The sequence below is a fragment of the Pistacia vera genome, unplaced genomic scaffold (genome assembly GCF_008641045.1).
Source record: "Pistacia vera cultivar Batoury unplaced genomic scaffold, PisVer_v2 Contig778, whole genome shotgun sequence".
NCBI classification, from domain to species: domain Eukaryota; kingdom Viridiplantae; phylum Streptophyta; class Magnoliopsida; order Sapindales; family Anacardiaceae; genus Pistacia; species Pistacia vera.
The window spans coordinates 193,357-206,435 of NW_022196643.1; the positions used below are offsets into that span (position 1 = coordinate 193,357).

Sequence of the window (13,079 nt, forward strand, 5' to 3'; positions counted from 1 at the left end):
CCGAAAAAATAATCTTTACCCATTTGAGAACAGCCTCTGAACTACGAAACCATCAACGGAACTTGACAAAAAGCACGAGGTTGCAAATAAAAAGAGAAAATAGAAAATGGGTGTTTCCCACCCAACTGGTTCAGGTGTGTTGCAAAATGGAAACCAGAGGGGCCTAGCGTGTGAAATAGTGGAACCTAACTTTGAAAGAGGAGGTGGACGCCTGGAAGGAGGTTGTGGTTAAGTTTGTTGAATCTGGTAGGTTACAGTTGGTTAAGTTTTACTTTTTGAGTTTTTGTTTCAGCTTTGAAAAATTGAAATGGGTTCTGCACTTCTGCGTTTTTGTCTATATGGGTGCTATTTACAATTTTAACAACTTAAAAATAAAAAAACTTTTGAAATCTTGCAAATTGCCTCCTAAGCTCGTTTAAGATCGCGAGCCTGATGAGCCGAGCTTGGCCTGGATCGAACTCGGCTCATCACTGTTCACGAGCTGCTCGAGCTTGGGATGAGCCGAGCTCGAGTAGCTCGCAAGCTACTCAGCTCGTGGCTCATCCCTAGATGCAAATCATAGCCATAAATTGCATGGCTGTGACGCGTGACCATAGATTGCAAACATGATTGATGGCTATGACTTCAACCCCAGCTTGCAAACCACGATCTGGTGGTTGTAGGCACCATTGCAACCATTTTTCAAATTTTTTTTAATTTTTTTTTTTCACTTTCTTAATTATTTTAACAATAATTAATTATTTTATTTTATTTTTAAAAATAGTTATAGAAATTAAATTAATATAAATTTCTTAAAAAGTTTTTTTTTCTTTTTTTCTAAATTTCTATTATTTGAATTTTCAATTTTAGTATTTAATGGTTACAACTTTAAAAATATAATTACAGATTTTGTAATTTTTTTCTTTTATATTTTCTAGTTTTATCTTCTAGTTTAGAAATATTCTTGTTTAATATTTCCTTTTGGTATGAAATGTCAATTTTATCCTCTTTGACTATAAGTTGGACTTTGGACATTTGTTTATTAATTTATTAGAGCTTCTAATGTAATTAATTAAAACATGTGGCCTATAACATTATCAAATAGATGTGATAATTGAAAAGAAATTGGTACATAATTTATTGATAGTCACCCTAATATAATTTGATTCAAAATTTAATTGATGTATTACTCTTGGCCGCCACCAAATCATGTTAAAATGATTTTGAATTTATGATCCTGTTTAGTAGGCTTTCAATTGCAAATTTTTGTAAATGATTTCTTCAATAATAAAATGAATCACCAGATAGACAAATTTTTGTAAAAATAAAATTTTATTGTTGATTTCTAGAATTATATTGGATGATTTTTTTTTTTTTTTTTAATCTAGTACATAAATCAGTTTAAATGATAAGGTCCTAAAGTAAAATTGTTCAAATTAAATAACCATTAATTTTTCTAAATTTTCTTTCCAAGGAAAAATAGAGATGTTAAGAATTCCATAATTAAAGTTTTTGAAATAAATGTAATATATATGAAAAAAGTTAATTTTCTATTTCAATAAAGAATAAAATAAAAGATTTGTACCTCATCGTCCAAGAAGAGAGATTTTGGCTTGGAAATATGAAGTTCACTCTCGCTATTTTCTTTGAAACTCAGATATTTTGAAGATAACTTGGCACAATTTCTCAATATCAACTCTTTCAACTTTGGCCATTCAGAAGTATGTCTTTCATGATAGAAAGCTGTAAGTTCGCGTAGATTTTGAAGCTGCAATAAGGTCACATTTGGAAAGACAAAATTGACAACTGCATTTGCTCCTTCTTCTTTTGCAACAATCTCCTCTAAAACTTCACAATTTTCAATCTTTAGTTGTTGGAGTTGGTGGAGGCTTTTGGCTATGGAAGACGGAAATGCATATTTTATGTTTCCACAATTCCACAAGAACAAGTGTGTCAAATTTTGATAAAAGAAATTTGGATGTTGGTTGTAGCAAATCTCTGTAGAATTGATATCTTTGAATGCCTTATACTTCAAATCAAGGGAAATGTCCTGCAGTAAAAATTAATAGTTGTTTCAATATAAAGTAATTAAAAAATAATAATTATTGTTTCTAATGGATTAGAAAAATGTGTCTTTTTGTAACTCTTAATAATTTCTAAAGGCCTAGCCCAAACTAAACAAAAAATAATATAAAAATGCCATCCCCTAACCTACAACTGTTTATTCCACTAGGGTCAATACTTAAAATTGTCTCCTTGTCTTCTTAGTGGTATACAATTGTATTGATAAACTAACAAAACTTGCTTCATCCTACTATTACTTGCAATCTTGTAGCTAAAATATAATATTATTAAAATATATTTAAAATAATGCAAAAATAAGTAAATATTTATACTAATTACTTTTAAACATACCTGTTTCTTATATGCTCCTTGTATGCTTTTATTAAGATCATTCCCCTCATTCTCTACTTCTTTTATTTTCTCCCACTTCATACTAGTCTCATTGAACCTCTCATAATTGACTTTGTGTAACTTTGGTGTGCTTAAGATTCCTTGAGAGAAAGTCTTCATATTGGGGCATTCTCCTATGGTTAACTCTTCCAAAGATGGGTAATTAAAAGAGTAATTCCCAGAGCAAAAACAAATGAGAGTTTCTAATCTTCTAAATAACAACTTCTTCAAATTTTCAAAAACAATTTCAGTATTCATTGTTGCATCTCCCTCATTTTCTACTATTTCTATCACCATTTCACATCCCTCTACGTTCAATTCTCTCAACTGCACCAAGCTTCTAGCCGTTGAAGGTGTCATTAACTTCATCAGCTCTATGCACCAACTTACATTCAGAACTCTAAGATTCTGGAAAGAAGCTAAGGATGGTCCTAGAGTGATTTGCATATGTTTCTCATCCTTTCCACATGAGAAAATTTGTTTGTATATGCACCCAGCTAGTTGAAGCACTTCCAGATTTTCAAATCTTTGAAGGAGCTCAAGTGAAATATTTGCTGACTCATCAAATTTGATCGAAAGAGTTTTAAATCGACTCTGCCATGTAATCTGTGTCCACTTGATCATTAATTCCAATTCCTCCAAATCAAAGTTGATCTACAAATCCATTAAAACAAAAATCTAATTAGCTTTTTATTCAATATTCGAATAATGTAAAAATTTGTGGCTTCTTAACAATACCCACTTTCATTATAACTAAAGATTCATGGATCTTCAAACAATAACGAATTAGATGATTGGTGAAAGAGAAGACTATGAAAAAGTGTTAAATCTCTTTTTGAAGGAAAATCTTGAAAAGTTAATTAATTTGATAATGTCACAATCAGAGTCACCCCATGGTTTTTGTGAATCTCCTTGACATTTTATCATTTTAAAGATTTGCTTCTTCTCTTATGTTTGTTGGATTCTTTTAGACTTTGGGCTTGTTAATTGTGCCTAAGCCCATTTGTTCCCTCCATAATCACCTTCCACTATCCTTGTTTCTTCATTACTGCTTCTGTTACGCTTTCCAAGTTTTTCTTTATATTTTAAATATGAAACCATTGAAATTGGTTTAAAACAACTGTGAGAAGGACAAAGAGTAATTGCAGATCATTCTTTTAACTTTCTGGTCAAATTAATTTCATAAAAGACACTACTATCCTATGAAAACTAAACATATTCGAAACAAACTTGTCTTTTTCTGGCGTATATAAAACAAAAGGAGTCCATTTTTGTCATTCTCCCTATCATCATATGGGTGTTTATGTCTTATAATTTTCTCTTTCTTAAATTTAATGGTAACTAACGTAATTTTGTCATTTTTAAACTGATTTTTTGTTCATCATGTTAAATAATTTTGAATTTGTGATCTGGTTTCCAATCATGAGAAGGATCACTTGTTCCAAAACAATTGAGGAACAATGTTTTAAGAAACTATAAGAAAAAGAAGACAAGTTCCAAAATAGTTTTAAAAAGGGATAAAATATTATTAGAGATAGTTAGATTTAACATTTTGTAAGAGTATAATTTTATACAACTTAAAAATATGTTTAGTTAAAAAGAAAATTTATATAAAATAATAATAACTAAAAGATTTATTGTTTTGTTAATAATTAAAAAGAAAAAAGTAAATTAAGCAGGGGCCTTGGCCAGCCGCGCACCACTTGCAAGGCCAGCCATGTTGTACGAGGAGAGATTTGACAGCTGGAAATTGTGAGTAAAATGACTTTGGTTTTGGGGAAGTATCAGTTGATGATATCTATATCTTCTCCAATACAAACTTTAAAATATTAGTAACAAAAGGTTGTCTTCCAATTGATAATATCCGAAAATAAAATTATATTGATAATTTCTAGTAAACATTTGATAATTTCTAGAATTATATTGGATGATTTAAACATAGTACTTTAATGAGTTTAATTGATAAGACTCCAGTAACAAAATTGTCCAAATCCAATTGACCATTAATTTTTATTTCTTTTTTCTAAATTTTTGTTAAAAAAAATAAAAAGAGATGTTAAAAATTACATTATTAAGTTATAATTTATGTAATATATACATAAAATGAAGGTTTTTTATTTTTATTTTTTTCTAATAAAGAAGTAAACTAGAGACTTGTACCTTATGCTCCAAGCAAAGGGATTTTGGCTCTGGAATATGAAATGAATTTTCTTGGAAGCTTAGATATTTTGAAGTGAATTTTTCACATTCTTTCACCACCAGCCTTTTTAACATCGGCAATTCACAAGTATGTATTCCAGAATAAAAAGCTGCAAGATTTGGCAATTTCTCAAGCCTCAAATATGTAACCTGCGGAAAGGCAAAATTAACAGTAGTTTTTGCTCCTTCTTCTTCCGCAACAATCTCCTCTAAAACCTCACAATCCATTATTTCAAGGTGTTGTAGAGTATGGAGGCTTTTGACAATAGAATATGGAAACACATATTTTATTTTTCCACAACTCATCAAGATAAACCGTGTCAAATTCTGATAAGAGGAAGACATAAGTGTTGGAAATGGGTTGTCCCAAATCTTTCCACAACTAATATTCTTCAATTCCAAGGCCATCAAATTGGTGAAAATAACCTGCAATCAAAGTACGAAACCATAAGAAAAAGAAAACATGTTCCAAAATGTTATTAGAGATAGTTAGATTTAACATTTTGTAGGGTATACTTTTTATACAACTTTAAAATATTTTTAGCTGAAAAGTAAATTTTTATATAATTAAAAAATTATTATCTTTATAATAACCTTTTTTTCTTTTAAAAAAGAAAAAAGTAAATTAAACAGGGGCCTTGGCCAGCTACGCACCACTTGCAAGGCCAGCCATGTCGTGAGAGGAGGGAATTGGTAGCTGCAAATTGTGAGTAGAATGACTTTGGTTTTGGGGAAGTATCAGTTGATAATATCTATATCTTCTCCAATACAAACTTAAAATATTAATAACAAAAGGTTGTCTTCCAATTGATAATATCTAAAAAACAAAATCATACCGATAATTTCTAGTAAACATTTGATAATTTATAGAATTATATTGGATGATTTAAACATAGTACTTTAATGAGTTTAATTAACAAGACTCCAGTAACATAATTGTCCAAATCCAACTGACCATTAATTTTTGTTTCTTTTTTTTTTTTTTTCTAAATTTTTGTTATAAACAATTAAAAAAAAAAAGATATGTTAAAAATCACATTATTAAGTTCTAATTTATGTAAAAATGAAGTTTTTTTTTTTTTTTTCCTTTTTCAATAAAGAAGTAAACAAGAACTTGTACCTTATGCTCCAAGCATATGGGGTTTGGCTCTGGAATATGAAATGAATTTTCTTGGAAGCTTAGATATTTTAAAGTGAAATTTTCACATTCTTGCACCACCAACCCTTTTAACATCGGCAATTCCCAAGTATATATTCCAGGATAGAAAGCTGTAAGTTTTGGTAAATTCTAAAGCCACAAATTAGTAACTTGCGGAAAGGCAAAATTAACAACTTTTGCTCCTTCTTCTTCCGCAACAATCTCCTCTAAAACCTCACAGTCTCTTATCTCAAGGCTTTTTAGAGTCTGGAGGCTTTTGGCAATGGAAGATGAAAACACATATTTTATTTTTCCACAACTCTCCAAGATAAAACGTGTCAAATTTTGATAGGAGGAAGACAAAAGTGTTGGAAATTGGTTGTCCCAAATCCTTCCAGAACTAATATTTCTCAATTCCAAGGCCATCAAATTGGTGAAAAAAACCTGCAGCCAAAGTTGATTGTTGTTTTAATAGTTACTCATATGGAGAGAGAAAAAAAAAAAAACTAATAATGGATTCTTATGGATTTATAGATGAATATGGCATTGATATAAACAATGTGTCTTTTATCTATCTAAAAAGTAATGAAATTTAACAGAAAATTAAAATCACTAGAAAAAAATGCAATTAGAGAAGAACAAATAATTCAATATCAAAGTTATGTGTTAACAAATGAGAATAAGTCATAAGAAAATATAATAGAGAAGTGTAAGAGGTTAACGTCAATCAAACCTTTTCATTAAAAAGTGGCTTAAGATTGTTATCATCATCTGAAAATTTAACCAACCGTAAGAGTTCAACATTCTTGAGAATTCGTAATTCTTCTAAAGAGATGGCAGAATCATATTGAAATTCAAACATTCTTGAAAATCCATAAATGCCGAGCTGTTGATATCCTATTGATATATTGAACCTTTTAAGCTCTCTAGAAAAGAAGTCTCTTGGCATCATCTTGTTATCTTCAATATATATTTCTAAATTGGTCAACTGAGATAAGTGCTTGACCTCCTTGAGTACTTCAACCTTCCACTGAATACCACAACCCTTTATGTACAATTCTTCTAGTTGGGATAGTTTTGATATCACATTTGGTGCAATAACTTTTAATTCCCAACAATTGCTCAAATCTAAAATCTTTAACCCAGTCAATTGACCGATTTGTGTAGACAACTCCTCGATATAAGTACTTTGCAAACTAAGGACTTTTAGCTCCTTAAGCTTTTCGATAATAGCAACATCTCTAATACTGCTACCATCTAAACACAATGTTTGAAGGTTTGTCAGATGAGCAAGTGACGACGGCAACAACTGCTGTATTCTAAATAAATTTAAAACTTTTAGCTTTGGCGTCATTGTGAAAAACTCCTTAGGGATTTCAAAAAAAGAACCCCTAAGAAATTCAAGTTTTGGACAATCTAATGCTTCAGGCCAAAGTTGAGTAATAATATTATTACCAACTAATGAGATAATTTTGCATTTTCTAAGTTTATCTTTATCCTTCCATTCCTTTTCAATGTCGTTTCTCTCTGTAAAAACATGGTGATCTGTATATGCACATGTTAAAGCAACAATGCGAACAACGTCACGCATAGAAAACCTTCCTTCGGTTCTACCATCAAGTAACAAGCAAGAGTCTTTGAGTTCCTTGACCACTGAATCTAATCTATTTCGTGCTTGTTCTATTGTAAGATTAGCTCCTTCAAGTATACCCAAGCCAACGATATTCTTGAGCAAGTCTAAAATGGAAGTATTGTTTTCCATTAGACTAGAAATTATGAAAGTTTTCTTGAGCTCATCACCTTCCAAATAATCGTAACTCAACTTAATCTTTGAATATTCCTTTTCTAAAAGTCTTGTGAACTTTGCTGGGGAAGGCATTCTTAGTATTCGCAAAGCATCTTCCCATTGAGATTTTTGTCTTCTACTCCTTAATGCCTTTGCTATAGTACAAATGACAATCGGCAACCCTCCACATTCTTTGCATACATCCTTTGGTAAAGAATTCAATTCAAGTGTTTGAATAACATTACCTGCACAAGAAGCTAGGATTATACTAATTGCATTTTCTATTCACATGCTTTTGGTTTAGAAACAACAAAAGTTCCAAGTGTTATTATTTTTCCTCTAGCTATCTTATTAGACATTTTCTAAATAGAACCATAAAATATATTCGAAAATCTTATTGAACTGCACTTGATTCCAAATAAAATTCCTTTCCACTCTTCATCTCTAAATCATAGAAATACATTTTGTCTTATCAAGAGCTTTAAGACAATATTTATGGAAAAGAAAAATAAGGTGATGAGAAATGGGGAAATGTAAAATAAAGCTGCCAAGTCAACTCTCATTACTGTGAATTTAGGCTGAAAATATTTAACTAACGCCGTCTAATAAAACTAATTCAAATATTAATGAATATACTTTAAATTTAACTCAGAAAGTAAAGTTTAGGTCCATAAATTATTCCCTGTTGACGGACAGCCATTATAAAACCCTGAAAAACTAGAGTGAAGCGCAGAGAAGTACTTACACAATGTATTAATTAAGATAAATAACCATAAAAATTTTATTCCTAACCCATTCACTCTATCTTACCGCCACACCCCCACCCGATTCCCATTAAACCCATTTCTTTAAATTTCGTCACTCTGCCTCGAGAAAACTCAAGCAAGGGACAGCAAATCTCCTTTTCTTCTTCCTGACCGCCTTACCTTCAAACCCAAATAGCGACACATTCGGTAGTTTTTTTATTCATCAATTTGGGCTAGGGAGGCTATTTTAAACCTGGATGGTGTTGTTTTGGATCTTGTGAAGTTGATTTAATTGGTGATCTGGTTTTGTTGTGGCTGATGTGGTGGTGGTGGTTTAAGGGGTGGTGTTCTGTGGTGTGGGTGCAATGGGGATGTGTTGTGGTGTGGGTGCAATGGAGATATGCTGTGGTGTGCGTGTAATGGAAGTGTCCTACACTTTGCGTGTTGTGGTAGTGCGCTGGAGGCCAATGGGTGCGGCAATGGTCATCATCTGATTTGCTGTGGTTGTTGTGTGGTGGTCTAAAGGGTGAGCTGTGGTGTGGGTGCAATGGCGATGGTTGTGTTATGGATGCAATGGCGATGGCTCTGGTGTGGATGCAATGGAGGAGATGGCAATAATTTGGAGGTGCGGTGGTGGTGCACGGGAGGCTATGGTTATGACAGAGGTTGTCAGTCGCCACCGATAGCGGTGGGTGAGGTTTGTAACTACTGGGTTTTAGGAGGAGTGGAGGTTATGAAATTAAAAATGAGAAAGAAAAAAAGTTAATTCAATTATTTTTCAAACAAATCAGATTAAAAAATGAATAAAAGAGAAAAAAAATAGATTACGAATTTAAAAGAAAAAAAATTACGGTTATAAAATTACTTTTTAAAAAATCAGATTAAAAATATTAATAAAAAGAAAAAAAAAAAAAGATTAAAATATAAATAAGTTACACTTAATCCCAGCCAAACCCCACCCAACAGCTCCAACCTCTTCGCAACCAAATCCCTACCCAAAGAGTGTAGGTGATTCGTATGATAACCTTTTTATTTTTCTTTCACTTGTTATGATTTTGGGTTTATAATTATATGATTGTGGCTATTAATGATGATGGTGGATGGGTTTGAAAAAGCGGCGGTAGTGATGTATGTATGGAAGGTTGTGATTTTTGAAGAGAGGGTAGTAAAGAGGCAGTGGTTAATACTTGATATTATTATTTATTAAGGACCTAACCGATACTTTCTAACTTTACTGGATCAAATGTACTTAGGTTAAACCTGATGGACCAAAATGGATTTGCCTCGGCAAAAAGAATTACAGGCTTTGTTAGAACTTTGTTAGAAATATCAGGTCAAATAAAATGAGACTAGCTTGTAATATGAAAATAACCCTATGTTAGAATTGTTTCTGCATATGGAAACTAAACATAGAAATTTAATTCTCAGAATATTTAATTAGAGAATAAATAAAACTAATGTCAAAGGAATTTTCAAAAAAAAAAAAAAAAATTAATTAAATTAGATTTCTTGTTTTAATGAGAGGTTACGAAGATTAGTCAATTTTGCCCCTAGGCCAGCACTACTATTCTATCAATGGAGTAAGTATAGAGATTTTGAAAATATTTCATGTTATTACTATTTTTAACTTTTTATTTATTCATGTCAAACCATAAGACAAATTTTATGGGTTATCAAATTAAAATGTCCATCCCCAAATTTTATAATAATTACCTGCCATTTTCTTGAATAGGCTCCAAGCTTCTTTTTCATTCAAAATGCCCATCCCCAAATTTTTTGTTGAACCCATCTTCTCCAACACATCAACGTTTCTTGTTGTCATCAATATTTTATTTCTACCACGATCAGCTAGAGAAGGAATTCCTACAATCTTCAAATCTAGCTCTCCCCAAATATTATCTATGATTAAAAGGATATTCCTCTTCTCCATTCTTGAGTATAACTTGCTTGCTCTTTGACTCTCATCTTCCATTGCATCTTTGAATTTGAGACCTAACTTGTTTGCAATTACTGTTTGAATTTTTTTTGTAGCTGGAGTTTCTGTTACCTACAAGACAGAGAACCACAAAATATAATAATAAAAAGAAAATATTAAACAAATAACTGTGCTTTTTTTTTTTTTTTAAAGAAAAAAAAAAGATATTAATCTATTAAAAAAATAACCTAACAACAAAGTAAACCTTAGAAGATAAACTGAGCGAAGATATATAAAATTATAAATAAAAAAACGAAAAAAAGGATTTCTTCATAAAAAAGGAACTATTGAATACTTTTTTCTTGTTATTTATAATGAACGTCCTTATATAGAAGACTCAAGTCTAATTAATTTCACTCAAATAAAATTAATGAAATAAATTAAATTCTAATAATTGTCACTCTAAATAAATATCTTAATATAATAAAGTGAAACCCCTTAATTTAAACATTACCTCAACAAAAACAATCTCATCGAAGAGCTTTTCGTTGTCGGCTTTCCTACCAATTTCCTGCACAAGAGTGGTCTTGCCTAGACCACCCATCCCAAAAACACCCATCATGTAGATTTCCTCATCTTGTAAAGCATCCCATACATTCTTCACAGTGGAGTTTCTTGATTCGAAAGCCAAATAATCTTCATTAGATCTAAGCCATATCTCCTTGTGAATAGTAGGGCGGGAAACTTTATCGAATCTTTCTTCTTGCTGCAGGAGTGGAACAATATTATCTACCATTAATTCGGATGCCGCCTTGCTATTTCGGTAGCGGGTCTCGCAGTCAGTGCCAATTGAACTTTGGTTTTGAATCAACTCCTCTGCTTTAATAATGAGAGAGTCAACATCCTCTAGCCACTTGTTCACATCCTCTGTAATCTCTTCCACATTGTTTTTAGCCTCCGTAATCTTACACTGCACTTTCAGTCTTGCATTCTTCAGCTTCGAAACATCATCTCGGAGCTTGTCAAAGTTCTTCTCTAGCGGAATAGTAGGATAGGAAACTCTGTCGAATTTCACTTCTTGCTGCAGGAGTGGATCAATCTTATCCTCCATTAATTCGGATGCTGCCTTGCTCTTTTGGTAGCGGGTCTTGCGGTCAGTGCCAATTGAACTTTGGTTTTTAATCAAATCATCTGCTTTAACAATGATAGAGTCAACATCCTCCAGCCACTTCTTCACATCCTCTTCAATCTCTTCCACATTGTTTTTAGCCTCCTCAACCTTACGCTGCACTTTGCCTCTTGCATTCCTCAACTTCAAAACATCATCTCGGAGCTTGTCAAAGTTCTTCTTTAGTGGAATAGTAGGATAGGAAACACTGTCGAATTTCTCATCTTGCTTCAGAACAATATCCTGCTTTAATTTGAACGCCTTCTTGCTATGTTTGTAGCGGGTGATGCAGTTGGGGCGCAATACCTTGAAACATCCAGGGTTGTCTTCTTTCTCTTGAATCAACCTCTCTGCTTCAGTAATGGTATTATTCACCGCAGTCTGCCAGTCCTTAACGTTCTGTTTGATCTCTTCCACATTTACTTCGGCATCAGTAACCTTAACCTGCACGTCGTTCCTTGTATTCTTCAGCATCCTAACTTCCTTTTCGAGATTTCTGAAATTGGTATCGTAGTTGTACAAGTACTTAAATGGACGCCCAATCGGAGCAGCCAAGCACTTGACAGCCTCCAGAACAAAACTCCCGGCACCGGCGATAGCCCCAATAAGTTCTACAGCCATTTTAAAACTTTCTTTTCTCCTTCACTTCTTCCTCAAGTTCGAAAAATATAAAAAATAATAATAATAAAACAGAGATAATAACAGGTGCAAACTCAAATAACAGAACAAGAGTAAGGAAAAATGCTGAAATAATTTTTATTTTTTTTTTAAAAGAAGATCTTTTTATTCTTTTTTGTAAACCAAAAATAAGAAAATGGGAAGGATTTTTTTTTTTTTTTTTAAACAATAAATAAGAAATAAGGGAAAGGGAGAGGAGTGAAAAATCAAGCGATCGGGTTTCAGAGTAAAAGTAATTTTAGTGGTATCTGAAGGGGTGAGAGAGGTTTGTGAGGGAAAGAGTTTTTGAGTGATTTCTGAAAGATTGAGAGATAGAAGAGAACTGAAGAAGAAGAGAGATTGAAGGGAGGAAGAAAACAAAGGACAACGAAAGCAGTGGAGTTTAACTTACTACTGCTTTCCAGCTGGATCCAAAAGCGTTTCATATAAAGTTCCAAATTAATTATTTTTATAATTGACCAAAATGTGTTTCATGGTTTATACTTTATACTTTATAAAAGCATTTTCTTATATGATTCTCTTATTCCCAATTTCATCTTTGAACTTTTATCAAATTTAGTAAGAGTGAGGCAAAATAGAATTTTTTTAAATAAAAATTTTAACTTATAAGTTAACAGAATTGGATGACATTAGGGCTTAAGAGTGATTTTTTACTATTTCCCACTGAAAAATATAATAATTTGTATAGTTAACAAAAAAGTGAGGGATAGTTTGTAAAATTCTATTTATTCTTCTTCTATGAAAGATTAAATTTGTATTGAGCTTTATTTTCACAGCGTGTTTAAATGGTTCTAATATGAGCTATTTTAACGTTGCATTTAGTGGATTGTGAAAGCAGATCCTTATAATTTTCCAAAATAGTATGTAAAAATGCATTCTTATATACTTGCCTTATTAATTTGCAACTTTATTTTCCATCAATATTTCTTTAGTTGTTGTTCATAGGATCTGATGATTTCATTACTAAGAATAATTGATTGACAATGAAGACTCACTGTGTGAATAAATTTATATTT

At 31.8% G+C, this 13,079-nt stretch overlaps 2 protein-coding genes across 2 annotated transcripts; both read right to left on the minus strand.

Moving 5' to 3' along the window:
* Positions 1–1,534: 1,534 nt before the first annotated feature.
* Positions 1,535–5,934, minus strand: LOC116116492. The gene is made up of 4 exons (XM_031402557.1): positions 5,753–5,934; positions 4,594–5,058; positions 2,395–3,087; positions 1,535–2,029 (listed from the first exon to the last, which is right to left on the minus strand). Exons 1-4 carry the CDS (start codon positions 5,864–5,866, stop codon positions 1,535–1,537), a joined length of 1,767 nt encoding a protein of 588 aa, XP_031258417.1. The 5' UTR covers positions 5,867–5,934.
* Positions 5,921–11,859, minus strand: LOC116116493 (probable disease resistance protein At4g27220). Its single transcript, XM_031402558.1, has 4 exons — positions 10,732–11,859; positions 10,016–10,349; positions 6,504–7,801; positions 5,921–6,214 (listed from the first exon to the last, which is right to left on the minus strand). Exons 1-4 carry the CDS (start codon positions 11,857–11,859, stop codon positions 5,921–5,923), a joined length of 3,054 nt encoding a protein of 1,017 aa, XP_031258418.1.
* Positions 11,860–13,079: the final 1,220 nt, after the last annotated feature.

What these genes read in the sequence shown, in the direction of transcription:
- LOC116116493 (XM_031402558.1), bottom strand. Translation starts at nt 11,859, where the DNA reads ATGCTGAAGAATACAAGGAACGACGTGCAGGTTAAGGTTACTGATGCC. An exon ending in ATGAGATTGTTTTTGTTGAG is followed by an intron (nt 10,350 to 10,731) that starts GTAATGTTTAAA and finishes TCTGTCTTGTAG; the next exon opens with GTAACAGAAACTCCAGCTAC. An exon ending in CCTATTCAAGAAAATGGCAG is followed by an intron (nt 7,802 to 10,015) that starts GTAATTATTATA and finishes CTTCTTGTGCAG; the next exon opens with GTAATGTTATTCAAACACTT.
- LOC116116492 (XM_031402557.1), bottom strand. Translation starts at nt 5,866, where the DNA reads ATGTTAAAAGGGTTGGTGGTGCAAGAATGTGAAAATTTCACTTTAAAA. An exon ending in CCATATGCTTGGAGCATAAG is followed by an intron (nt 5,059 to 5,752) that starts GTACAAGTTCTT and finishes CTTTGATTGCAG; the next exon opens with GTTATTTTCACCAATTTGAT. An exon ending in AAGGAGCATATAAGAAACAG is followed by an intron (nt 2,030 to 2,394) that starts GTATGTTTAAAA and finishes TTTTTACTGCAG; the next exon opens with GACATTTCCCTTGATTTGAA.